Here is a 27,180-nt window from a genome sequence, read left to right as displayed (position 1 = left end):
CCGCCCCGCGCCCACTATTTATTCCCAGAATCCCTCCGTGGCCGCACCAGGACTGCTGGATCGTTCCGAGGCTGCGGAGGCGGGCGCGGCGGCGTCAACATGGCGGCTGCGGCGGTGGCGGCGGCGGCAGCGGCGGCGGCGGCGGCAGCATCCCTGCAGGTGCTGGAGATGGAGAGTATGGAGACAGCCGCCGCCGGCTCGGCGGGGCTGGCCGCCGAAGTCAGAGGCAGCGGCACGGTGGACTTCGGGCCTGGGCCCGGCTTGTCTGCAATGGAGGCGAGCGGGGGCGATCCGGGCCCGGAGGCCGAGGATTTCGAATGCAGCTCTCACTGCTCGGAGCTGTCGTGGAGGCAGAACGAGCAACGGCGCCAGGGCCTCTTCTGCGACATTACCTTGTGCTTCGGCGGTGCGGGAGGCCGCGAGTTCCGGGCCCACCGCTCGGTGCTGGCTGCCGCCACCGAGTACTTCACGCCCCTGCTCTCGGGCCAGTTCTCCGAGTCCCGCTCAGGCCGGGTGGAGATGCGCAAGTGGAGCTCCGAGCCCGGGCCCGAACCCGACACGGTGGAAGCCGTTATCGAATACATGTACACCGGGCGCATCCGCGTCAGCACGGGCAGTGTGCACGAGGTGCTGGAGTTGGCCGACAGGTAGGTGGCGGAGGCGGGCTGCGGAGGGCGGGGGTAGGGATGCTCGCCGACCACGGGCCGCATCCCGGGAGGGCGCAGGAGAGGGCGGGGAGGGCAGTGCCCTGACAAAGTGCTGTCGTTTGATACTTATTGAGCGCCTGCTGTGTGCTGTGGGGCCGCTGCTGCGCTGGGCACTGAGGATGCAGCCGGCCAGTTCGCCGAGGGCGCCGTGTCAGGCTCCAGGTGAAGGGACAAAGGCAATGAAAAAGAAAGTCCACATGTGATAAGTACTGTGTTGACATTTTAAAAAGGTGAAGGATAGTGATTGCATAGAGGAAAGACCTTTCTGAGGAGGCGACATTTAAACGGACCTCTAAACGGCCATGCAAAGATCCGGAGTGACCGTGCCTCGGGCAGGATCTCATTTAGCTTAGACAAGAAATAAAAAAGGAAAATTAAGTGATCTAGTGGGTGAAGGGGAGAAGGGTGTATGAAATGCATTGGAAAAAGGAGTTTGGATTTTACTGGGTGATGGGAAGCTGGCTAAAGAAATCTGATTTAGATATTATTTTTAAAGATGATTCTTCTGTGGCAAATAGATTGTAGGGGGCCCAGATGGATGTTCAGAGACTAGTTAGGAAGCAGGTGAATGCAGTTTGTAGGTGGGGAGGAGTCTTTGGGGACAGTATTATGTTACAGATTCGTTATGTGAACAAATACCTATTGAGTACCTATTACGCATCAGATCAGACACTGGGTTGTAAGCTGCTGGGGATTCAGCAGTGAACAAAACAGGCAAAAGTCCCTTTCCACATTGCACTTACATTGGTAGATAGATAATAAATAAAATAGCATGTTGGATGATTGCTGTAGCTGTTTGGAAAAATAAAGGATAGTGGGGCATATAGAAAGTGCTGGTGTAAAGGAGCTGTTTTTAAAATTGAATAGCTAGATAAATCCTCGTGAAGAAGACATTTTGCAAAGAATTGAAAGAGGTGAGGTTAAAAGAGTGTTTCAGGTATGGGATGCAGGTGCAAAGACCCTGAGATGGCGCTTGTCTGGATGTTAGAGAATAGCAAGAGGCCAGTGTGGCTGAATCAAAGGCGAGCAGGGTGAGAGGAGTAGGAGAGGCCTGCGGGTGGTAATGGGGATGGATCTGGATCCCACAGGGCCTTGTCAGCCTGTGCAAGCACTTGGGCTGTTACGCGGAATGACAGGGGAAGGTTTGGAGCAGAGGAATGATGCAGTCTGATTTGGAGAATTCTGCTGTGTTGAGAGAAAGGATGAGGTGGTGAGGAAGGGGTGCAAGGGCAGCAGCAGAGAGACTAGTTTAGGAGGTTGTTGCAGTGGTGGTGGAGGCTTGGATTGAGGAGGGAGAGGGAAAAGTGACGAGAAGTGCTTCGATTCTAGATGTATTTTGAAAGCAGAGGAGATGAATTTGCTGATGGATTTGATGTGGGGGCGTGGGGGAAAAGACTGCTAGTTTTTTGACCCATTGGAAAGATGGAGTTGTTTATTATTTATTAAGAGATGGAAGGCTACAGGCAAGTGTTTGGGAGGAAGATCAGGAATTTGGTTTCTGGTTCAGGAAATGTCTTCTACAAGATGTCAAGATGTCTGTTAGGCAGTTGGATAGAAGAGCATTGGGAGCTAGAGATTGAGAGGAAATTAGCATATAAATGGTAATTAAAGCCTTGGGACTGGATAGAATTACTTAGGAAAAGCATGTAGATAGAAGAGAGAAATGGCAGAACTGAGCCCCGGGGTTCTCCAGAATGTTAAAGAGGAACCAGCAGAGGAGACTTATTCCGTGGAAGCCTAGAGAGTGTCAAGGAGGGAGTAGCCAATCATGTCACCTCTGTCAGCTGTAAGTGATCATTGGGTTTGGTGATAATTGAAGTCCTTGATGGCACTGACAGGAGCCATTTAAGTCTGACTGTCAAGAGGATCAGAAAATGATACGCATGGACATGTGTGGGGAGGAGTCCAGGGAGGTCTTTTTCCCCTAAGATAGGAGCCAGGGGAGCATGTTTGTGTGCTGAAATATGAATCCGTGGGAGAGGAGAAATTGATGTTATAGGAACAAAGTCCTTGAAACCAAGAAGGTGATAGAATCCATATTAAAAGTGGAAAAGTTGGACTGGGAAGGCAGAGTGTAGGGTACAGCTGCAGGCAGACAGATTGGATAGCGGGAGGGAGTTCCCTGGCGGTCCAGTGGTTAGGACTTGGTGCTTTCACTGCCAGGGCCAGGTTCAAAAGCAATTTTTTTTCTTTTTTGCACCTGCGGCCTAAAAAAGAAAAAAAAAAAAAAGGATGGTGGGAAAATGAAGTTTTTGCGTGATTGCTTCTGTTTTCTCAAAGCATGAGATTTGGATCATCTATTTGAGGGTGGGGTGGGGTGTGGAGGGTGGATGTAGGTCTGAGAGAGGGAGGTTTGTTGAACGCAGATGGATAGAGAAGGGTCATTGCACTCACTCAGGCTATGTTTGCTTCTGTCATGTGAGCTTGTGTTCTTTCAGATTCCCCTGCTTTACTGGAGAATTGGGATGAGGAGAGAACGCCCGAGACAATTTACTTAAAGCTTTACCTTCTCTCCATATGTCAGTTGCTGAGCAGCTGCGTTGTGTTTGACGCTAAGTGCCCTGCAACCATCACATCCAATCTTACCCATCACCTCTGAGGCAGGATTCTTTACTGCCGCCCCACCTCCCCCCATATACTCTGTTGATCATACCTACCTTGCAGGGCACTTACAACCTAAAGAGCTAATAGGAAGTGCCCAGCATGACACCGGTCACATGGCCCATGCTTAGTATACGGTAGCTATTATTTTCATAGAGCAGTGTTTCCAAACACCTGTCCAAGGGAATATGTGTCAGATTACCTGGAGTGCCTCCCAAAATTCAGAAATAGGGGATGGGGCAGCCCAGGAGTGAGTGACCCTGGCATCCAGACATGGTTGAGAGCCACCAGAGCTCTTACCACTCTACCTTGTCCTCGTCTTTGTCTGAGATGGTGTGTTCCCTGAAGAGGGTGAAGGGAGCCTGTCTTGAAATTCATCTTCATATCACAGGCAGTTAGTTATTAAGCACAATAATCATAATAGCAAATGCTTACTAACGTGAGAGAGGCCTGGACTGATGGAGTCATTCTTGTTTTTCTTTTTTGGCCACACCATGCGGCATACAGTTCCCCAACCAGGGATTGAACCCCATACCCTCTGCAGTGGAAGTGTGGAGTCTTAACCACTGGACCGCCAGGGAAGTCCCGATGAAGTCATTCTTACATTAATGTTCTCAGTTCTGGGGACTTTAGCAGTGGTCTAAAATTGGCCACCCCTGGGGCTGAATTCTGCCAGGTTTAATTTATGTGAGCAAACAACATCTAGTCAGCTACATGCCAAACCACTTTCTTTTCTTTTTTAATGTGGGCCGTCCTACACGTTTTCTGTTGTTTTATTTCCTGGCTTCTTCAGATGTTTGAGTTTGCCTTGCCACTCCTGCTTTAATGAGAACCCAGCTCAGGACAAAACCCCTGAGCACCACCCCTGGGCTACTCAGGGAGAAAGCCCTGGTGAAGAGAAGATTAAATGCTCTGACACAAAGTCTGCACTGCTGTTCCCTCTGAGATCTAACCAAACAGCCTCCCTGGCATCACAGTTTGTATACCATGTAGCTTAAGAACGTCTCTTAGGGGCTTCCTAGATGGCGCAGTGGTTGAGAATCTGCCTGCCAATGCAGGGGACACGGGTTTGATCCCCGCTCCAGGAAGATCCCACATGCCGTGGAGCAACCAAGCCTGTGCCCCACAACTGTTGAGCCTTAGCTTTAGAGCCCGTGAGCTACAACTATTGAGCCCATGTGCTGCAACTACTGAAGCCCACGCCCCTAGAGCCCGTGCTCCACAACAAGAGAAGCCACAGCAATGAGGAGCCCGCGCACCACAACAGAGTAGCCCCCACTCACCGCAACTAAAAAGAAAGCCCGCGCACAGCAAAAAAGACCCAGAACAGCCAATAAAATAAATTAATTTAAAAAAAAAGAATGTCTCTTAGATTGGCACAACATTGTAAATCAACTATACTTTAATTAAAAAAAGTCTCTTTATGCAGAGTGAAGTGAGTCAGAAAGAGAAAAATAAATATGGTATATTAATACATATGTACGAAATATAGAAAAATGGCACAAATCAAACGGTTTGCAAGGCAGAAATAGAGACACAGATGTAGAGAACAAACATATGGACACCAAGAGGGGAAAGCAGGGAGGGCTTGGGGGGAATGAATTGGGAGATTGGAATTGCCATATATACATTACTAATAAGAAAAAAAATACCAAATTGTACACTCTAAATATATGTAGTTTATTGTCTGTTAACTGTATCTCAACAAAAGTTCTTAAAAAAAACCAAAGTTTCTTCACTGAGAGCCAGCCTCATCTAAGAAGAGGCTGGCTGCTGTCAGGGGACTAGGGCAGGGTGGCAGAGACAAGTTTGGATTGGGATTTGCCTTTGCTAAGGGCAAATTAAAGTGGAAATAAAGTATAGGGCTATTGTACTTTATAAAAGGATATGTTCTGAACTACCTTACATAAGCAGAAGCTTCATTTTGTGTCTGTGCATTATACGTATTTTGTATAATATGTGATTACATATTTTGTATAATATATGATTACTATATAAAGTAAATAATTAAAATAAAGATGATTTTTGTATATGCTTTTAAACCTACTTTTCCTTTTTAAAAAGTACAGTCCTTTTTAATTTGGGAGGATATGCTTTTTTCAGGTGTTTTGAAGTGAGATGAAGCTTACATTTTGGTTTGTATAAATCAGTTGCTCTCAAAGTGCAACCACATAGAATATGCACATTTGAAAATTAATCCTTTCTCTTTTTCTAAATTTTAGGTTCTTATTAATTCGTTTAAAAGAATTTTGCGGAGAATTTCTCAAGAAAAAACTTCATCTCTCTAACTGTGTGGCCATTCATAGCTTAGCTCACATGTATACTCTAAGTCAGCTTGCTCTGAAAGCTGCAGATATGATACGGAGAAACTTCCACAAAGTAATTCAGGATGAGGAATTTTATACTTTACCTTTCCACCTCATTCGAGACTGGCTGTCGGACTTGGAGATTACGGTTGATTCCGAAGAGGTTCTATTTGAAACAGTTTTAAAGTGGGTTCAGAGAAATGCTGAAGAGAGAGAAAGATACTTTGAAGAACTTTTTAAATTGCTCAGATTGTCCCAGATGAAACCTACTTACCTTACTCGTCACGTCAAACCAGAGAGGCTTGTGGCCAGTAATGAAGTCTGCGTGAAGTTAGTGGCCGACGCAGTAGAGAGACATGCTCTGAGAGCCGAGAATATACAGTCTGGCATGTTCCAGCATCCCGCTTCCCACGTCTCATTGTTACCTCGTTATGGGCAAAACATGGACGTGATCATGGTTATCGGAGGCGTGTCAGAGGGGGGGGACTATTTAAGTGAATGTGTGGGATATTTTGTCGATGAGGACAGGTGGGTAAACCTACCCCATATTCATAATCACCTTGATGGGCATGCTGTCGCAGTAACAGAATCCTATGTGTATGTTGCTGGGTCGATGGAACCAGGATTTGCTAAAACTGTGGAAAGGTATAACCCAAATTTGAATACCTGGGAACACGTTTGTAGTCTGATGACAAGGAAGCATTCTTTTGGGCTGACGGAAGTCAAAGGGAAGCTCTACAGCATTGGCGGACATGGCAACTTCAGTCCTGGTTTTAAAGATGTGACTGTTTATAATCCCGAGCTTGATAAATGGCACAACTTGGAATCAGCACCAAAAATTCTTCGAGATGTTAAAGCACTAGCCATTGAAGACCGGTTTGTGTACATCGCTGCCCGTACTCCTGTGGACCGGGACACTGAAGATGGATTAAAGGCTGTCATCACTTGCTATGATACGGAGACTCGACAGTGGCAAGATGTGGAATCTTTGCCACTTATTGACAATTACTGCTTTTTCCAAATGTCTGTGGTCAATTCAAACTTTTATCAGACAGCCTCATGCTGTCCCAAGAGTTATTCTTTAGAAAATGAAGAGGCAGTAAGAAAAATTGCTGGCCAAGTTTCTGATGAGATCCTTGAAAGCTTACCTCCAGAAGTCCTAAGCATCGAAGGAGCGGCCATTTGCTATTACAAAGATGACGTTTTCATTATTGGAGGCTGGAAAAACAGTGATGATATTGACAAACAGTATCGGAAAGAAGCCTACCGATATTGTGCTGAGAGAAAGAGGTGGATGCTTCTTCCTCCCATGCCACAACCTCGTTGTAGAGCCACTGCCTGCCATGTGAGAATCCCATACCGGTACTTGCATGGCACTCAGAGATACCCTATGCCTCAAAACTTAATGTGGCAGAAGGACCGGATCAGACAGATGCAAGAAATACATCGACACGCCCTAAACATGCGCCGAGTGCCAAGCTCTCAGATAGAATGCTAGGTTCTCAGATACGTGCAGCTTGAAAGTTATACCTGTTCATGAGGCTGAAGATACCCAGACTGTTACCTGAAAAAGTACGTCGATAACTTATTTTCTACATGAACTGATTATCATCCCATATAAAGGAAATATAGTTAAAAACTGAAGAATGGGAAAATCAATTCAATACGTGTAATTTTTGTTAGTTTTCAGTCTTTCTCCGTCTTTGGTTTGCGTGTATGTTAGCTAAATAAGGTCTTACTAAAGATAGGTGGAAAAACCAGGTGTAGTTACTTGGCTGTTTTCCTGCCAGCAAGTTATAACTCCTTTGTCTTAGGGACTTATGTTTTGAACGTGCTTTAAGCACCAATTTTATTTGCACACTTACTTTGATAATCTTTTTCATTTTTTTCCTGAATGGTTGGTTTTGACAAGATCAGAATTTATGCATTGAGCCCTCATCTACAGGAGGTATGTGCAATTGTGAGATGGAAATTTGAAGGGAAAAGCACAATATTTCAGCAAGATGATTTCAGAATGTTTGCATTGATATTTTGTTGTATTTGTGTATCCAGCAATGCTATCTTGTTTATTTCTGGAAGAGATGAGTGATGAGAAATTTGTGATTGGCTCATGCATTTTTGAGTATTTTTCATTTCTTTAGCATCTGTGGTATAAACTTCAGGCCACCACTCTGAGATAATGGTAGTCAGCAAGAGGACTGATCTTTAGCTGAGATTGGGTGAATACAGAGGAAGTTACATCTGTGAAATTTGTTTTCTCTAAGAAGAAAAGTATCATTAGTCTAGAGTGAGAAATCAAAGGCATTGAAAAATTTAAAAACACTTTTTTCAGGAGTTGCAGGCTTATTTGAAGATACATTAATGAGTGTAAATAATGCCTATAACAATCGGCACTCAATGCCTTGAATTTTAAATTTTGCTCTAATGCATATTGTGTGGAATCCTCATCATTCCTTTCTCAAAGAAACTTCAAAATGGGAAGGAAGTAACAATTTAGCGAAATGTTGCTAAAGAGAAGCCTTATTATTTCTCAGCCTGGATTATGATCATTTTTACCCAGTTGCCCTAGGCTTTCATTGGAACTTTGCTGGAGCCTAGAATACTACATTTGGTGCATAATTATGGCTCTTAAAAATTTTATCACTATGGTTATCTTTTATTTATTTTTAGGCATTCTTTTGATCCTCTTACCTGCACCCAGGCTTTATGCAAATTAGCACGTAGGTTGACTTTTAGCGCTCAGTTAGCCTAAGGGACTCCTGCTCTAAGGGTTTGAAGTGTGAGTCCAGTATACTTTTCTTTTTTCTTTCAGAATGTCTCTACCTTCTTAGACATCCTGAATACCATTCTAGAAGGTGAATTCCAAATGCATGATTTTTTTTCCCCTAGTCCATTATAGTTAATCTCATTCGTTGGATCAAACATCAAAAGAAAAACAGCACAACCAGGAATTTTGGCTCTCAATGTGCTGCAAGACTATTAATGTTTAGCCCTTGGACTCTATACTAAGAACTTACCTGAAATTTCTGAATTGGTATCCCTGCCTAGGACAAAATTTTTCAATAATGTGTTGGAAATCTGCTCTAAAACCATTTACTTTAGGCTGGGGTAGGGGTGGCAAACTGTGAGTCTGTTTCCACATGAGGATAGGTTATCCTACCCCACTGCTACCATTTTCTTAATTTCCATTTATTTGTAGTTATTTTAATAAAAGCTGTTTGGATTCTGAGAAGTGCTAATTAGTTGTGAGAGATCTATGCAAGTAAGACAGAAAAGCTCATTGAATGAAGTTCTCATTTCTCTCTGACAGACCATGCTAGCAAACTTCCTTTTCTTGGTGCTGTTGAAATAATTTAGTAGCTCACTAAGGTGCCAGTTTCTCTCCAGAAGGGTGTGATGGAAGGGTTTTTTTAAATTGCCTTTTTTTTTTTTTGTCTCAGAGTTGTCTTCTGAGGTAGTCATTACCAAGTTATCTGTAGGGTTATCTTTTTTTTCACATGAGGGGGCAGAAGTCATAACTCATAAGATTTAGGTATAATCTGGTTTTGAAAACATGATTGAAACTGTTGTTTTTTAACTCGGCAGGCAGCCTAGGCCATGGCTGGAAAGAGAGGGTAAGTCCTTCCTTGCATGATGATGTGTGCAGGGTTCCTGACTACTGAATTCCTAATTTTCATATATGAATTCATGTGTGATTTCACATCAATAACTTGTGTTTCTGAAATATCCTAACTAACTTGTTAATAAGGAAAGAAACCAGATTTGCTTAAATCTGTTCAAGGCTGACATTCTGAAATTCTAAACTGGAAATAAGTTCCCGCAGTATTTGGAAAGGTTCTGATTGTGATGACCAGCCTAAAGTGGCTCTTTGGGGAAAAATTTCCTTTTTGATGAAAACTTAAAGATTGTGTTTGGTAATTTAAACAGTTAAAAATACAGCTTTAAAAAGACAGCTTTAATACGTATTCAAGCAAACCTTTTTTTGTTTTGTTTTTTGTTTTGTGGAAGGAAAGGAGAGGAATTGATTATACCAAAAAGTATAACTATACATAACTTTGAATGAGGCTGCTTATATCTTAGAATGGATATCCTTTAACTATACCTACCCCACCGTGGTTTAAAAAAAAACAAAGTGTATATATGGAGAATGTCAGTCATGAGCTTAGTGTTTAAGTAATACATCTCACTTGCAGTTGTTTGCATGATTAGTCTTGTGTATCTTGATAGCCAACTTTGCTTTTGCTGTGCCAATTCAAAACTGTTTCGCTAAAAAAAGAAAAAAAATCCCTCAAAATTCATTGACATCAGTTTTGTCTTGATTACTTGGTTTTGTATAGTATTTCTGGGACCAAAAAAGTTTTGAAATCTTTTTTTATGTAGGACAGAAGTTTGAAGCTGGAAAGATAGTGTTTACGGCAGATTTTTGTGCTTCTGTGTATTAAACTCTTCAGGCTGCTGGTAAGGCAGTTTCTAGGGCACACTTTTTTTCCTCTTTATGTTTCTTGACTAGTGTAGCATGTGGTATGTTTAAATACTTCATTCTCTGCTTCATAATTCTCATGTGAACACTATACTATAGGTAGACAGGTAAGCTAAATTGTATATTTTAGTTACTTGGCCCAATGAAGCATAACCAAAGGGGTGTTTTTTGTTCTTGCCTCAAACTAAGCTTAAATAAAAAGGGTGTATTGGCCACATTTCATGTCTTTTCCAAATATGTAGAATTGTGAAGCAAGTTCCCTGCCTGCACTAGAAACATAGGGCATTTATAGGTTGTCATTTAACTGTGTAATATTTGGGGAAACAATTCAGTCTCTCCTTTTTTAAACTGTTAAACATTTTGGCACAGTTCATCACTCCATTGTGTTACTTTCTTGAGAATAGTCCATTTTTGTTTTTGTTATAATGCTTACATTATAACATGTTTTGGTCATTGGAAACAAAACAGCTCATAGTCAGTGATGTAATACAATAACAATAACATAATATAGTAGTCATTTTGCTTCAAGGAATTTAATTAGATAGTCAAATAACCGCTCTTTGTTGATTACCTTCGTAGGGCTTCTGTCTTCCTCTATATGGCCAGTACTGCGAGTGTCTGACAGTGAAGCACATACAATAGAGCACTTGTTAACTTAATCCTCCTGCATAATACACTCATGAAAGTAGTGCTTGCTACATGGTTGAAGATCTTATGATCCATGTGCTGGGGCTCATTGAGTTATCTGTAAAATAAGTATTTCGTTCAAGTTGATACAGTGAGTTTTCTGGGCTAGCATTATCAAGCCCCAGTCTATCTACTGCAAGTATAATCTTGACTGTCTCCCTTTAAGTCAGAGGAGGTGTAGAATTTAGAACATTTTGAGACACTACATTGTAAAATAGCTTGTTTTATGTTCCTGAAGCTATCTTGTTCTGTGTTAAAGCTACTAAATCGTCTCCATGTAAGTTTTAAATAAATGTATTTCTTTAGAGCTGATTTGCACTGTGATTTTTTTCCTTTTTAATTATGCACCGTTGAATATAATTGCTTTCTCCCTCCCCTCTTACCCCTTTCAGTCATCCAACCCTTGGCTCCCTTAAGTTGAACATTTTCCAACACTCTTACAAGTTTAAACACTGCATTTATTTAAAAAAGGAATTAATTCTTATTGCTTAGACTTTTTATTAGCTAAATGAAGAGGCTCATACAGGTAGGGTACTTGTTGAGGCGGAGTACTTCACTTCATCCCGCAGTGCTAATCCTGTGAAGTTGTCCCGTCTAGCTGCGTATTCCCCAACGTTGGCCAGCCCTGGTACCACGCAGCAGCTCAGAGCACTGCGGTATATGCTCATGTCGTGAGCATCATACCACTCATCGGTCTTCTCATCATAGCACTCAACATTAAAGGTGGTGGTAAAGCCATTAAAGCCCCCCACCACAAACAGGAGGTCGTCTACCACCTCGATGCCAAAATTGCTACGAGGATTAAACATCGTGGGGATCGTGCGCCAAGTATTAGCCGCTGGGCTGTAGGCTTCTGCACTCCTCAGTCGATTAGCTCCGTCGAAGCCGCCTACCTGTGGACGGCAGAGGAAACACGGCGGGCTATTAACCATCGCTTGGGTCACTGAGGACACCCTCTTTGGGGGCAACCAGTGATTTCATACCTCCCTCTTCCACTATCTTCCATGGAAAAAAATAGCTTTCCACTTCTTCCCAATGGTAGCGTAAACCTATTTGCTGATAGAAAATCTAGGGCTATCATTTTTGTTGTACAGAAGAAACTCACCGCATATACGTGTTCTCCATAAGCAATTACGCCTATTCCACTCCTCCTGCTTCTCATGGGTGCTATGACTGTCCACTGATTACTCTCAGCGTTGTACACTTCTGCTGTAAACAGGCATTCATTTCCATTAAACCCACCACATATGTAGACCTGTGTGAAGAGAGTTCCAAGATTATTAAAATTGTTACTTCTGGAGAGGAGAAAGAAAGGGTGCGTGTATGATGGTGGCTGGAGGCAGGGGACGTTTCTAATGCCAGTCTGCAGTCTGAGTTTCTTTCTTCCACATGTGCATGCTTTGCTTTTTAATAAGTAAAATGACAGTTAAATATCACTTAAATAAGTAAAAAAAATCATTACAAAGGGCCACTTAGTCATTTGATAGAGTAATTGCAAAGTGAGAACTGCCACTTCTGTTTTCCATTGTTTCTGGGCTTGTTTGCTTTCGCACCTCCGGACCCCGCCTTCCCCTGGGGTCGTACCTTTCCATAGAGTGTTGTGGCACTTGCATCACTCCTCTGTTCATGCATGGGGGCAATGAGTGTCCACTGGTTGGTCTCTGGCTCATAACGTTCAGCAGTGTTGAGGCGCACATAGCCATCAAATCCTCCCATGGCGTAAATAAAATTACTGAGGACTGCCACGCTGACATAGCAACGCCTGGAGTGCATCGGGGCCACCTGGTGCCAAGTTTTCTTGACTGGGTCAAAACGCTTAACACTATTGAAATAGTCTACACTATCGAACCCCCCAATGATATAAACATAGCCCTTCAAATAAGCTGCCCCGTGGTAGGCACGAGGACTCTCTTCCTCACAGGTGACGTTCACCCATCTGTCTGCCCGGGCATCATACGCCTCAATGGCATTGGTGGGGCTCCCGCCACTCCAGCCGCCAATTGCAAATAGGATGGCGTAGGGCAGGCGGGGCCTGGTGAGCGGGTTGGTGAAGTCAGAATTAGAAGGTCCGTTCATATTTAGGTCATACATGGCCTTCAGGGCATTAATGATGACTGGCTTGCATTCCTCACTGTCTTTGACATAGTCGTTCATCTTAACATTGTTCATGAAGTATTCAGCATGCATTAGGGCCAGGCGAACCTAAGATGGAAATACAGAAAGTCATTCAGATGAGGTGAGGTGTCTGGAAAACCCATGTCCTTAAGCCTGCAGTTTTACAGCCTCCTCTGAATGCAGTAGGGTCATGTTTTGTTTTTTGTAATTTACAACTCACTGTTTAAATATTTGTTCTTTGGAAGTGGTAGACATTTGGATGCTGAGAATGGGTGAGATAGAAGCCACCTCAAATGGTCACAGAGCTAGTCCATTCCTTGGCCCCTGGACAGAACTATTGGACCAGAAAAAGCTGTGGTCATCGTTCAGTAATTGGATATCTATGTCTCTATATGGAAAATAACATGAATTAGCACCAAATGGCTACAACTGAATGTAATACTCATGATCTGGTTTCTTGTCCAACTCCTATTTTGGTTGGGGAAACTCACAGCAGGAAAGGGGTAAAGGGAAAAACCTTTAGATTTCTTTTGAAGGCCTCCCCTCACCTTCCCCCACTACCAGGGAGAATTTTGGTCAAAGAGAATATAACTGGAGTAGAAGGAACTAGCAGTGCCAGAAGCAAAGAAAATTGCAAAATTCCAGAGAATAGCAGGGGATGCCTTCTGTATACGTACATGTATAAATATATGTAAGTATAACTTATATGTAAGTATAACTACAGCCTGGGAACCTGTCAGGCATCTGAGTATGGTTCTTGGGACAATCCCTCTGGGATAAACGAATCAGAAGTGAGCAATTAAGGGAATTCCCTGGTGGTCCAGTGGTTTGGACTCTGAGCTTCCACTGCAGGGGGTGATGGGTTCGATCCCTGGTTGGGGAACTAAGATCCCACAAGCCCCATGGCGCAGCCAAAAAAAAAAAAAATAAGTGAGCAATTAAGTATCCCACAAAAAATAACTAAAAGACCTTGGGAAGCAAAACTGAAATATGCTGCTTCCTATTTTGGGGGTCGTGAGAAATCCATTTTAAAATGGCCTCAAATACAGCATCTTCTTGTTTGACGTTGAGCTCATCTTTCTCAATGATATCCTTAAGTTCAGTGACTGAGAGCTCTAAAAACTCTGCTGAGACTTTCACCATCTCCTCGAAGTTGTGCAGTATGAACATGTAGGCCTTCTGCCTCAGCTCAGGGCAGTAGTAGTAGTCTGTGAACTTGCAGATACCAATACAATTATCCAAACACAGCTCCGACTTGAGGAACTCACAGCAACCCCTGACAACACCCATGATGTTAAACTGGTCTGCAGCGGCCAGCAGCTTCTCCACATTGTCTGGTGTGATGGGGACCGTCCGGGTGTACGCATACTCAATAATCAGCTTCATCATGTCGGGGGAAATGCCAGGGATGTTGTATACCTTCTTTTCAGTGTTGTTCCAGCCACTTGTAAACAAAGCTCTGGAAGAAAGAAAGAAACTAGCAGGCACTGAAATATTTCTCTCTAGTTTGCCGTGTTCACCCCCACCCCCACCTTTTCTTGTTGTGGAGAGTTTGGATACTTTCCAAATAGTGTATAGTAAGTAAATTGGAAATAAATTGGTGCGAGGAAGTGGGGGGAGGAGGAGGATAGGCTTTATACAGCGTGCAGGAGAACCGTTGCAAGAACTTTGGTCCCTTTTGTTCCTATCTTCATGATAAGTAGGCCTTTTTCCCGTTTTGTGGATGGGGAAATTGGTGTCTACAGCTGGGAGTAAGACCCAGGTCTTTTCTGTCTCAGCCCATTGCCTACCAAATTCTACCGTAATTAAGAAAATTAGGACTTCCCTGGTTGTCCAGTAGTTAAGACTCCAGGCTCCCAATGCAGGGGGCCTGGGTTTGCTCCCTGGTCAGGGAACTAGATCCTGCATGCTGCAAATAAGACCGAGCGCAGCCAAATAAATAAATAAGTACGTAAGTAAATATTTGGACTTCCCTGGTAGCGCAGTGGTTAAGAATCCGCCTGCCAATGCAGGGGACAAGGGTTCAATCCCTGGTCCAGGAAGATCCCACGTGCCATGGAAGAACTAAGCCCGTGAGCCACAACTACTGAAGCCCATGCACCTAGAGCCCACGCTCCACAACAAGAGAAGCCACCGCAATGAGAAGCCCGCACACGGCAACGAAGAGTAGCCCCTGCTCATCACAACTAGAGAAAGCTCACACGCAGCAGCAGCAAAGACCCAATGCAGCCAAAAATAATAATAATAATAAAAAATTAAGGGAATTAAACTTGAACAAATACACTTTTAAAACAAGTGTTATTCAACTATTTTGAAAGTGTTAATTTGTTAGTTTCCCGCTGAGTCCTGTATTTCAAGGCAATAAATATGTATTGAGGCCCCCCAAAAAAACCAAAAACCAAACCAAAACAAACCAAAACAAAACAAAAACAAATAAACAAGTGTTATTCAATCAACACATATCCAGAATCTGATCACTTCTCAGCTCTCTTGTTGCTACCTTCTTGGTCAGAGTCACCATCATCTTTTGCTTAGATTATTGGGAGTAAACCTGACTGATCTCTCTGCTGCCGCCCTTGCCACTTCTAGAGTTTATAGTCTTATCCCAGCCACCAGCGTGATCCTTATGAATTTATGCTCCTCTTCTACTCAGAGCCTTCCCCTGACTTCCCTTGTTAGAGTAAAATACGAAGTCCTTACCAGGAACTACAAAGACCTCTGAGATCTGGACTGTTAATATCTCTTTAACCATATTTCCTCTCCTTCCTCCTCACTTTGTTCCAGCCTGCTGGCCTTGCTTTCCTTGAATACACCAGAGATGCTTCCAGCTTTGGTTCTTTGCACTTTGCTTTGTACTCTACCTAGAAGTCTCCCTCCAGATCTCTGTATTTCCCAAGACCTCAGCCCCTTGAAGTCTTTGCTCAAAAGTCACTTTATCATCCAAGTGACAATCCCATTTAAAATTACCACCGACCACTCTCTATCTTCCTTTTTTCCCCTAGCACTTCTGATCTGATATGTATTTCATTTACTAAATGCCTATTCCCCCTACTAGAAGGTAGACTGTATGAGAACAGGAGTTTATACATTGTTTTACTTCCAGTACCTGTCACAAAATAGGCACTCAATAAATAATTATTGAATGAATAAAATGACTACTATTCCACAACGATTTATTGGGTCCCTACTATGTAGCTAAATACTTTTCTAGGTGTTGCAGAAGACAGACGTCCCTGCACGAATATATTTTTGCTTCCTTTTTCTAGGACGTTTAAGGGCATATGGGCTCAGAGATCAAATTCTCTGGAGAAGAGGTCTGCAAACCTACAGGCTCTCGGCCAAACTCAGCCCAACTCTTGTTTTGTACTGCCCATGAGCTAAGAATGTTTTTTACATATTTAAATGGGGAAACAATATTTTGTGACACCTGGAAATTATAATCAATTCAAGTTTCAGTATTCACAAAAAATTTTATTGGAGCACAGCCATGCCCGTTCATTTACCACTGTCTATGGCTGCTTTCCCAGTAAAGGCAGAGTGCAGTAGTTGTGACAGAGACTGTATGGCCTGCAAAGCTTAAAATATTCACTATTTGGTCTTTTTGTATACTCTGCTCTAGGCCTAGATGAATGAGAATTTTTAGCAACAGGTGGGCTGCACTTATACCTTCATTGGAATTGAGTACTCATATTTTCAGCTCATGAACAAAATAGCTCTTTAACTTCCTGGGTTACAATAGATTTGGCTCAAACTCCCTTTTTCTTCTGATAAGTCTTTCCTTGGTTCTTTCCCCTCATCCCCCCTTCCTGCCCTCTCAGTCCTTGTTAATTTATCACCCTGTTTGAGATAGCCTCCGATAGGGGCTTAAGGGGTGGCTGAAGTGGCACTGTTGTCTAGGTTTTAAGGAAGAAATCCAGTACAGGTGTCCAACATTCCCAAAGGTTGGTTTGGGTGAAAATCAAAGAAAAAAAGCGTCTGGCCCACCAATAGGTGGTTGAAATCCAGTTGCAAACGAGAGGGAAGAGGCTCTGGCCCTAGTTGTGCCTCTTCAGAAGACAAAGGAGCCAGTCTACAGGAGCCCAGGGCTTTGACAGTGTCCCTAAACTTAAGGTAATGGTGGGAAACATGAAATGAACCAAAATGTCTCAGAATGAGCCCAGTTCCCCCTTTGGCTTAGTTCGGCAACCCTGTTATACCTAAAATAGGAACTGCAGCTACAGAGGATGTTCTTGTGGGCATTGAACTCAAAGCCATTGACCTTGATGACCACGTCGCAGAGCTTGCCCTCTAGCCTAAGCTCGTTGAAGATCTCACAGGTCATCGCACTCATCTTCCTCTCCATGTGAGGCTGGTGGAAACGTGTGGAGGCCGCCGCGCTCTCCATCTCCATGGCACCCTGGGACCAGCGGAGAGAGGCTGCTCTTCTAGGGTGTCGGGGAGGGTTGTGGGGGGCCCCTTTAGCCAGCTGTCATTCCTTTTCCCTACTACATCTTTCTATAGGGCCCATCAGGCAGCCCAAGTTCCAGAATCCTGGGCCTGCAGTGAGATCACTCTGAGGATTGTGCTCTCAGGTTCTGGAACTCTCTCCTGTCCCTGTCCTCCTTCCTTCTCCTCTCCCCCAAGGCACCACTTGGGCCAAAGACCACCCCACACCTTCCACAACCAGGAGCAGGAGGTGACCCCCAACACCACATGAGTTTTTTTTTTTTAATTTATTTACTTTATTTATTTATTGGCTGTGTTGGGTCTTCATTGCTGCACACGGGCTTTCTCTAGTTGCTGAGAGTGGGGGCTACTCTTCATTGTGGTGCACAGGCTCCTCATTGTAGTGGCTTCTCTTGTTGTGGAGCACGGGCTTTAGGCGTATGGGCTTCAATAGTTGCGGCACATGCGCTCAATAGTTGTGGCTCACGGGCTCTACAGCACAGGCTCAATAGTTGTGGCACATGGGCTTAGTTGCTCCGCGGCATGTGGAATCTTCCCAGAGCAGGGCTCGAACCCGTGTCCCCTGCATTGGCAGGTGGATTCTTAACCACTGCGCCACCTAGGAAGTCCCACATAAGAGTTTTGATTCACCCTAGCTCCTGTTGCCCACTTCAGGTGCTCAGTTTGGCGCCTCTGTAGCATCCATCTACCTTCTGCATCTCTGTAGCATCCATCTACCTTCTGCATCTCTGTAGCATCCAGCTACCTTCTGCATCTCTGTAGCATCCAGCTACCTTCTTCCACAGCTCGGCATTTGGCTCCCCACTTGACAATGAGTTCAAGAAAACGAAGTCAGAGGAGGCAGAAGGGAGAAGTAGAGCTGATGGGCTTTCATTCTGGCCCAGCTGTTCAGGACCTTCCTTCCCTCTGGAAGAGAGTCACTCGTCTTATGTGATGAGGAGCGAGCCCAGTGAAGGAAGCACCTTCTGGATGTTCAACAGAACTCACTTACGGCTCCTTCACGTCCCTTCCCATCTTGCGGCAGTTTTGGTCATGCAAACTGTAAGCCTGGAAATGACCACTCTGGCTAGGGTTTTTGCTCTAGAAAGAGTGGCACCCACGTAACCCCAACCTCTTGGATCCCTCCCCACCCTCGACATAGGGCCCCCGAGCAGCGTCTGCATCCAGGGTGCTGCGCGGCCCACCAGAGGCAGGCGGCCTCCCGGCCCTGAGCGGAGCCCCCCCACCCCCGGGCCTGCTACCTACAGCCCGCTGCCCCTGCCCCCGCCCCCGCCCCGCGCCCCCGGACCCGCCCCGCGGGAAGCGACGCCTGCGCAGTGCGGCCGTGGGGGCGGGCGTTGTGCCCACGTTGCCGACCGGCCCGCGAGCGCCATGGCGGAGGAGGTGAGGCGGGAGGTGGGGACCGGCGTGGGGAGGGCGGAACCCCCGGGCGCTCCCAGGCCCGCAGCCGGTCGCCTGGGCCCTGCCAAGCCACCGCCGCCCGTAGGCGCTCAGCCACCGCCGCCCCGCCTGAGCCCCTCCTCGTCCCCCGCGGCCCCCGGCCCGGCCCCGCAGAGCCCCCCTTGGGCCCCGCGCGGTGCCGGGGTCAGCGGTTCTCTCGGGTCTCGGAACAGGTGAGCACCCTGATGAAGGCCACGGTCCTGATGCGGCAGCCCGGGCGGGTGCAGGAGATCGTGGGCGCCCTCCGCAAGGGCGGGGGAGACCGCTTACAGGTACCGCGGGGGGCAAGGTCGAGGCGGCTGGGCGGGGTGGGGGTGGCTGGGGAGGTGGCCTGCCTTTGCGCTTTCTCGCATTGCTGCAGACACCTGCAAGCAAGCCTTCAGCCCCTAGAAATAGCCAGGGGCCTGAGGGCAAGCCTGTTTTGCCTTGGGGGAGAGTCCACCTGCCCGAAAACCTACATTTCCATTTTCTCAAATTTCTGTAGGTAGAAAGCACCCCACACCAGCCCTCTGGGTCTTGTCCTCACTAGTCGAGGTCGGTGGGCTCCCCAAGAAGGTACAGATGTGGAGATGAGCCAGAAGGTGGGGGCAGCTTAGGAAGGACCAGGACCTTGAGATGGGTGCTATTGAACGAGTGGAAGGGGTCCTGATTCTGCAGTCCTCCGAGAGGCTGCGTCTTCTCAGGGTTAGCGCAGGTACTAACTAGGATTAGTTCTTCCTTCCCTCTCCAGCCCTCCCTCACTCCCCCAGGGCTTTGCCCGAAGGCTGGCACTGTGCTGTTTGGACTTCATAATCATCCTGGCCCAGGGCCACACTGGAAGGAGCCTGTGTGGGCATCATCTCTCTTTTGCATTTTAGGTCATTTCTGATTTTGACATGACCTTAAGCAGGTTTGCATATAATGGAAAGCGATGCCCTTCTTCTTACAGTAAGTCACGTGCTAGCTTGCTTTATTGGGCTTGTCAGGATGATGGCTTCTAAGGGGCAAGTAAAGGAGTTCTGTGTTTTTGCAGATATTCTGGATAACAGCAAGATCATCAGTGAGGAGTGTCGGAAAGAGGTGGGTTACTCCCTTCTTTGCTCAGAAATGGCTATCATAATACAACTTCCAGTGGTTCTTGGTTAGAACCAAAGATTCCACAGTCAAGACCTTAGAAGATTAATTTAAAAAAAAAATGGTTGTTATGCTTAGGTGGAGCTAGTCTTTTTTTTTTTTTCCCACACTGCGAGGCTTGCGGTGTCTTAGTTTCCTAACCAGGAATTGAACCAGGGCCCTCGGCAGTGAAAGCACAGAATCTTAACCACTGCACTGCCTGGGAATTCCCAGATAGACTTAGTCCACTGAGACAGCTTTTCCTTATTGGGCAGGACATGTGATGATGGATGGTTGGAATATGCTTACTGCTAGCTATAGAACTTACAGGAGACTTTGACCTTTGCTGTTTAACCCTTCTGTAGCTCTGAGAGGTGGATAGAATCATTACCCTCTCCATTTAACAGATGGGAAAACAGAGGCTTGGAGAGGTTTGAGCAACTTACCCAAGGGCATACAGCAAGATGGAGAGCTTGATTTTCCCATAAATCTGATTCTGTTCCCAAACTGTTTCCACTTTATTACGCTCTTTCCTTGATAATATAAATTTTCTTGGTAAAGCAGCAAGTGCCAAGGAAGAATTAATGTCAAATGTATGAAACTCCCATTTCTATAAGGTGCATACAATCCCTGTTATATTATAAAGATATTATAAAGCAATCCCTGTAGCCTTGGAGTTCATTTTACTTTGCTCCATGTTCTTCCCATCATCAGTGTCCTCTTTGCCAGAGCAGAGCTGTGTTAGCTGCTCGTTTCTGTACGGTTGCTGAGCTTTCTGCTAAATAACTATATCATTCAGTTCTACTTGATTATGAAGTTCACCAAATTGTGTACTAAGTGGTCTGTTGGTCTGCCATATTGGTCAGCTCTTCCAATACTCTGTCATGATTACTGGTTATTAAGATGGACAGTGAATTATAGATGGCTCTTCTGTTTTTTACATCTGTTTCTCTGGAGGTGCCACTTTAGCTTAAGGTAGATTCTGACTCTACCACTGATTACCTTTGACACGTCACGTTTTTTGGTTCCTCACATCCCTGATCATGGCAGCTTCCACAGAGCCACGCCCACAAATAAGTCAGTAGATTTGGATGCCCTCTCTAGGATAAAGAAGCTAGAGAAGACTAAGATTTTTGGCATTGATGGGTTCCTGAAGAAATTAATAAAGCAAAAGTTATGTAAGGAATCTTTTTTTCTTTTATAAATTTATATTCTGTTGAATGCTATTTTACTTTCAGAAAAATGTTTTCACACTCAAGAAGACTTTGAGAATTTTAAGACATTTTAGGAGCTTTCTGACTTTGTCAGTCTTTGTATTTAACCCTCTTTTGGACTGATGGTCAGGGACTCCATTTGATCTCGTGCACGTATTAAAGTTAAAATTCTTTACTCGGTCAATTCCCGTTTTTATTGGGCACTGTTACTGACTGAGCCCATGTGACATATGATCCCTGAAGCAGCCTCCCTAGAGTGTGGAAGGTTCTGGCATGTGGAAGGTGACCTTAGCCAGGGGAGGCACACAGAGATGCTCGCCGTGAGGTTGTCCACCTGACATTGGCCATGCGATGGAGTTATCCCCTAACATGCTGTGTGCCAAACCCCAGTCTTCTCGTCCCACTTGCATGATTTTTGCCAGATGTGTGTAAATTACCCTGCTTTTAAAGATCTGACTGCAATTAACTTGAAAAAGAAAGAAACAATCGTTATGAAAGCATGAGTTTGATATGCTAGTTTTCTGTCTTTTCCTGATATACATTCAAATGAATCACAGGGACTACCCTAGAGGTCCAGTGGTTAAGACTCCGAGCTTCCAGTGCAGTGGGCACGGGTTCAGTCCCTGGCCAGGGAACTAAGATCCCACATGCTACACAGCCAAGAAAACAATATCAAAACCCCAAAAAAGGTAAAATGAATCCCAGACCACTAGCATGAAAAGTGTTTTTATCCACGTGCCCCCCCTGCCAAGTTATCTTGCCTGCCACCTGAGAAAGTGTACCACATTTTGGGAAATAGAGCATTAAATCAGTTCTAACTCATTAAGCTGGGAGTGAAGAGGGATAGTCAGCTCTGCAGCTCCAGTCACTTCCTTACATGAAGTTGCATCTTCTAGGTGACTTTTTTCTCACGCTGGACTGTAGGACTCTGCTGGGGAAAACTTGAGGTGGACTAACGGCTTTTCTCTTCATTCGGATGTCATAGCTCCAAGCGCTTCTTCACCACTATTACCCAATTGAGATTGACCCACACCGGACCATCAAAGAGAAGTTACCCCACATGGTAGAATGGTAAGTGATGGTGGTGATGAAACGCCCCTGGCCCTCATGATGCTTGGTCTGGAAGGGGGTGGATTTTTCCTGAGCTTTGGTCAGATGCAGGCTCCTTTACCTTACTGAATGCTTAACTGAATGCCACAAGCCCAGCTGTTAGAACAAATTGTCCAGACACAGCCAGGCTACTTGTGGCTGCTACTAGAGTAGGGGGCTCACGGAGAATCCTTGGACTGAGTTAGAAGCCCCTTAGTTTGGGGGAATAAGTGCTTTGAGGCAGTAACCCTCTTAAGGAAAGCCAGCATCACTGGGCAGAGCCCGAGTTCTCCAGAGAGTGGGGTCACCGAGGAAGGGGTTCAGAAGAGCTTTGATGTCAGTGGCAACTCGCCCAGCTCTTGTCTGCTGTGTTGCTGTCTCACCCTCTTCCTTTAGGGACAGCCAGCGCCCTTCAGGAAACGGCTCTGGGGTAAAGGATGAGGCCTCTGCTGTCAGTACTTCCAGAGGGAACTCGACCCTGAGATGGGAAAGGACCCTTTGCTTAGTGGTTTGAATTTGGGGTTTTGTGGGGTGTCTGCTTCCAGGTGGACCAAAGCGCACGATCTCCTGTGCCAGCAGAAGATTCAGAAGTTTCAGATAGCCCAGGTGGTGAGAGAGTCCAACGCAATGCTTAGGTGAGCTGCCTGCTCTGGAAAACGTTTCTGCCAGACTGTTTGGAACGGGTTTGTTCACGAAGAGAGGCTGGGAAGGATTGAAGAGGAGTTAGTTGTGGGGGAAGTCAGAGGCGATCTAACACGTGAGTAGCTGACATGGAGAAGGTCTTGCTTTTCCTCTTTGGACACAACCAGAGAATTTTCTCTCCTTGGGTGTGTCCTAGGACGCAGTCTGTTGGTAGTGGATGTGGTGTGAATGTGACCACAGCTCCGTCTCCTAGAACAAACAGCATCTAGCTCATTTTTCCCAGTGGTAAAAAAGACTTTTGGGGTCCCCATGGTGACTGGTGTGCTTTAGCCAGACATGGGAGTTGGCTGGCCTGGGACCCTTGATCATCAGTGGCTTTCACAACACAGCTCTCTGCTGGAGCGTTCTTTACTGGAGGGGGAGGGATGGGGGCATGTAGAAGAAGGAGTCAACACAGGGATCTTCCCGCAAGGATTGTGTGTCCTCACTGGGGAGAGACGCTAGCTTGTGGAAAGCCAGGAGAGTAGACACGTGCAGACCCAGTAAGTGTCTGTGTGGGTTGGGGGTGCCCTAGGATAGCTGCTGGGTTGTATTTTGCTCAGGCAAAATAATCCAGAAACAAACCAAAAATGTGGTTTATATGAAGTTCAGGGACAGGGAAAGCAAATCGATAGTGATGTGAAATCAAAATGGGGGCATTGGCATCGACTGGGAAGGGACCTGAGGGAACCTTGATCTGGTTAGTAGTTACACGCCTGTATACATATGTAAATATTAACTGAACTGAACACTGAAGCTTAGTGCACTTTGGGAATTCCCTGACGGTCCAGTGGTTAGGGCTCTGAACTTCCACTGCAGGGGCCCTGGGTTCGATCCCTGGTCGGGGAACTAAGATCCCACAAGCTGCATGGCGCAGTCAAAAAAAAAAAAAAGATTAGTGCACTTTAATCATTTACTTGATGTATTTTATACCTCAATTTAAAATGTTTTTTTTTTTAATAAATTTATTTATTTTATTTATTGGCTGTGTTGGGCCTTCGTTGCTGTGCACGGGCTTTCTGCAGTTGCAGAGAGCAGGGACTACTCTCTATTCTTTGTTGTGGTGCACGGGCTTCTCATTGCCATGGTTTATCTTGTTGAGGAGCACGGGCTCCAGGCATGCGGGCTTCAGTAGTTGCGGCATGTGGGCTCAGTAGTTGTGGCTTGCAGGCTTAGTTGCTCCGCGACATGTGGGATCTTCCCAGACCAGGGCTCGAACCTGCGTCCCCTGCATTAGCAGGCATATTCGTAACCACTTGGCCACCAAGGAAGCCCTAAAGTGTTTTTTAAAAAATGTAAAAAAGATGCAACCCAAATAGAAAATAAAGAACAGTAGTAGAGGCAATGCCATTTCAGAACCATTCATCTCATTTCAGGGATGGATACAAGACATTCTTCAACACCCTCTCCCAGAACGACATTCCTCTTTTCATCTTTTCCGCGGGCATTGGGGATATTCTGGAAGAAATTATCCGGCAGAAGAAAGTGTTCCACCCCAACATCCACGTTGTGTCTAACTACATGGAGTTTGATGAAGATGTGAGCTGGGGCTGGAAGAGGGGTGGGGCCCACCAGCCAGGGTGCTGCACCCTAAACGTTAACCCTGACAGGAGAGGGGGGAGGGAAGGCGTGCTGGCTTCTTTTCCTTCAGCAGTTATTTATTAATGCCAGCTAAAGACAGTTGCTTCTGAAAGACCCACTCTTGAGTGTTTGGCTGACAGTCAGCTACCAGGGAGGACCTCGTTTAGGGTTCAGCCAGGTCCTCTCTAACTGTCATGGCTTGTGTGCCATCCTAGATACTGAAGGGCCTGGACTTGGACTTGTTCTTCTTGAGCCAGAGGTGGGCTGCTCTGACTCACCCATGTTCTGACTTCTCCTTGAAACCAGGGCTGGAATTTTCATCCCTTTGACCTGTGGTTAGGGTGTGGCCCACAGCTGAGGTTAGCACGCATGTCACCAGGGCAGTGCTTGTATCATAGCCCTGTTAGTTTGTTAGTTAGTGATGGTCCCTGTTAGTTTAAAAAGTTGTAAACTTTTTCTGTAAAAAAATAAAAACAGATAGTAAATATCTTGGGCTTTGTGGGCAACATGATCTCTGTCACAACTACTCTGTCATACGAAAAAGCAGCTGTAGACAAGATGTAAACAAATGGGCCTGGCTGTGTTCCCGCAAAACAATTTACAAAAATAGGCCAAATCTAGGGACTTCCCTGGTGGTCCAGCGGTTAAGACTCTGCGCTCGCAGTGCTGGGGCCCCGGGTTTGATCCCTCATCAGGACATTAGATCCCAAATGTCACAACTAAGATCCCACATGCTACAACTAAAGATCCCACACGCCACAATGAAGATCCGCATGCCGTAACGAAGATCCCGTGTGCCATAACTAAGACCTGGCACAGCCAAGTAAATAAATATTAAAAAAAAAAAAAGGCCAAATCTAGCCCGCGGGCCCTAGCTTGCTGACCCCTAGCTTGGACCACAGTGAAGGGTTGGCATTATCTGTGGCGCTCAGGATTCCCTTTCCTCTGTGGCAGAGACCGTGGAAAACTGGCCCTAAATGGGTCCCTGTAGTCCTCCTGTCTGTCTCATCCCGACTATACAGGGCTTCCTAAAGGGATTCAAGGGCCAGCTGATACACACCTACAACAAGAACAGCTCCGTGTGTGAGAACTCTGGTTACTTCCAGCAGCTTCGGGGCAAAACCAACGTCCTCCTGCTGGGAGACTCCATGGGGGACCTCACTATGGCTGACGGGGTTCCTGGCGTGGAGAACATTCTCAAGATAGGCTTCCTAAATGACAAGGTAGGTATGGGACCCGGGTTCTTCATGGCTGGCTTCTCCTTCATTCCTGTTATCAAGTGCTTATTGAACGCCTTTTATGGGCTAGACACTGTGTGACGTATTAGAGGCACAGAGGTCAGACACAAGCCATAGTCTTATAGGAAACAAGAGATACCCAGTGGTTACAGCTGTGCGCGAAGCACATGGCGTGACCCAGAGGTCAGCATGTCATCAGAGCCCACACTTACAAGTGCTCACTGTGTATCACACACATTGACCCAGTTAATCTGTACAGTCACACTCTGAGGTAGTGACTATTATACCCAATTTACAAATGAGGAAACTGAGGCAAGGGGGTTAAGTAACTTGCCCAAGGTGACCCAGTTTAGAAAGTGGTTGGGTTGATTACCAGTCCTCCTAAATCATAGCAGCAAGGCATGATTGATGGGAGAGGTCGGTATTCAGGATGTGGGTTTATAATTTAAATAAGGAAAGCACAGGAACAGATCAGAGGTTGACTGGAGTGAAAACATAAGGTCACAGAGGGGCACAGGATGGCATTAGGCTAGAAGGCCACCAGTCCTCACTCTCAGACAGCAGGTGCTGAAGCCTTGTGAAAATTCAGTCCAGATAGATTAGAGGTAACATCTGATTTTTTGTTTCTAATCTTTGTGACTGTCCTTTTGATGCCGACCCAAGGGTTAACTGTGGCAGCCTGCATCCGTGGCCCTCTGTATCTCCAAAGGGCAGGTCCCGGTAACCTTGAACTCCTGTTGGGGAGTCGCAGCTTGAATGCCCTCCTCCCCAGCCCCAGGTGCACAACAGCGGGCAAGGCGGAGGGCAGGGCGCTGGGGGACTGTCAGTCTCTGCTTCCCGGGCAGGTGGAGGAGCGGAGGGAGCGCTACATGGACTCGTACGACATCGTGCTGGAGAAGGACGAGACGCTGGACGTGGTCAACGGGCTGCTGCAGCACATCCTGCAGCAGGGGGACTGGACAGAGATGCAGGGCTCCTGAGGGCGGGTGGGGCCGGGCCCCCGCGGGCTGTGACGAGGAGGGGCCTCACCGGAAGGCCGCGCTGCTCCTCCCTGTGCGTGCAGAGAAAAGACCCGGGCAGGCAGGAGCTGCTGGCGCCCGCCCCTCCCTTCTCCTTTCCCTGGCTCCGTGGTTTGTGTTCTCCAGAGGCAGGAGGGAGCCCTGCCAGGTCGGAGGGCAGCAAAAGCTGTTCCAGATGAACTGTGGACCTACACGGTGTTAGCAGTTTAGGAATCATTTGGTCCAGGGAATCTTTTTTCCCAGAATTTTTTAACATGGGAAGCCGTTCTTCAAACAAATCTAATATGTGAAACAGATAAATAAAAAAACGAAAAAACAGCTGTTCTGATTGATTGGGGTGGGGGTGGGGCAGCGCCTGTATCTCCTGGCCCTAGAGGCACAGGAACCTTCGAGAAGCTGCTAGGGCTCCACGGAACACAGTTTGAAAACCACTGAATTAGCCCAGGAGGCCCTCTGAGCACAGCCTAATGTGTCTGTGGGCATC

At 46.0% G+C, this 27,180-nt stretch overlaps 3 protein-coding genes across 4 annotated transcripts; 2 read left to right on the top strand and 1 right to left on the bottom strand.

The window, feature by feature from the left end:
- Positions 1–67: 67 nt before the first annotated feature.
- KLHL11 (kelch like family member 11) lies at positions 68–11,070 on the top strand. Its single transcript, XM_057716688.1, has 2 exons — positions 68–647; positions 5,531–11,070. Exons 1-2 carry the CDS (start codon positions 100–102, stop codon positions 7,110–7,112), a joined length of 2,130 nt encoding a protein of 709 aa, XP_057572671.1. The 5' UTR covers positions 68–99; the 3' UTR covers positions 7,113–11,070.
- Positions 11,071–11,262: 192 nt separating this feature from the next.
- KLHL10 (kelch like family member 10) lies at positions 11,263–17,420 on the bottom strand. Its single transcript, XM_057716735.1, has 5 exons — positions 17,093–17,420; positions 13,866–14,355; positions 12,366–12,983; positions 11,887–12,036; positions 11,263–11,674 (listed from the first exon to the last, which is right to left on the bottom strand). Exons 1-5 carry the CDS (start codon positions 17,284–17,286, stop codon positions 11,300–11,302), a joined length of 1,827 nt encoding a protein of 608 aa, XP_057572718.1. The 5' UTR covers positions 17,287–17,420; the 3' UTR covers positions 11,263–11,299.
- A 967-nt stretch (positions 17,421–18,387) lies between these two features.
- NT5C3B (5'-nucleotidase, cytosolic IIIB) lies at positions 18,388–27,003 on the top strand. Of its 2 annotated transcripts, none has more exons than XM_057717200.1 (9): positions 18,388–18,725; positions 18,956–19,054; positions 19,640–19,709; positions 19,795–19,841; positions 22,074–22,159; positions 22,723–22,812; positions 24,235–24,397; positions 25,546–25,662; positions 26,523–27,003. In XM_057717200.1, exons 1-9 carry the CDS (start codon positions 18,714–18,716, stop codon positions 26,655–26,657), a joined length of 819 nt encoding a protein of 272 aa, XP_057573183.1. In that variant the 5' UTR covers positions 18,388–18,713; the 3' UTR covers positions 26,658–27,003. The 2 variants fall into 2 exon arrangements, with proteins under 2 accessions (XP_057573183.1, XP_057573182.1); XM_057717199.1 differs by having other exon boundaries at positions 18,416–18,725; positions 25,462–25,662.
- The last annotated feature ends 177 nt before the right edge of the window (positions 27,004–27,180 follow it).

The sequence above is a fragment of the Hippopotamus amphibius genome, chromosome 17 (assembly GCF_030028045.1).
Source record: "Hippopotamus amphibius kiboko isolate mHipAmp2 chromosome 17, mHipAmp2.hap2, whole genome shotgun sequence".
In the NCBI taxonomy this organism is placed as follows: domain Eukaryota; kingdom Metazoa; phylum Chordata; class Mammalia; order Artiodactyla; family Hippopotamidae; genus Hippopotamus; species Hippopotamus amphibius.
Note: the sequence above shows the minus strand (reverse complement) of the source record. Positions and strands in the feature narration are given on the sequence as shown.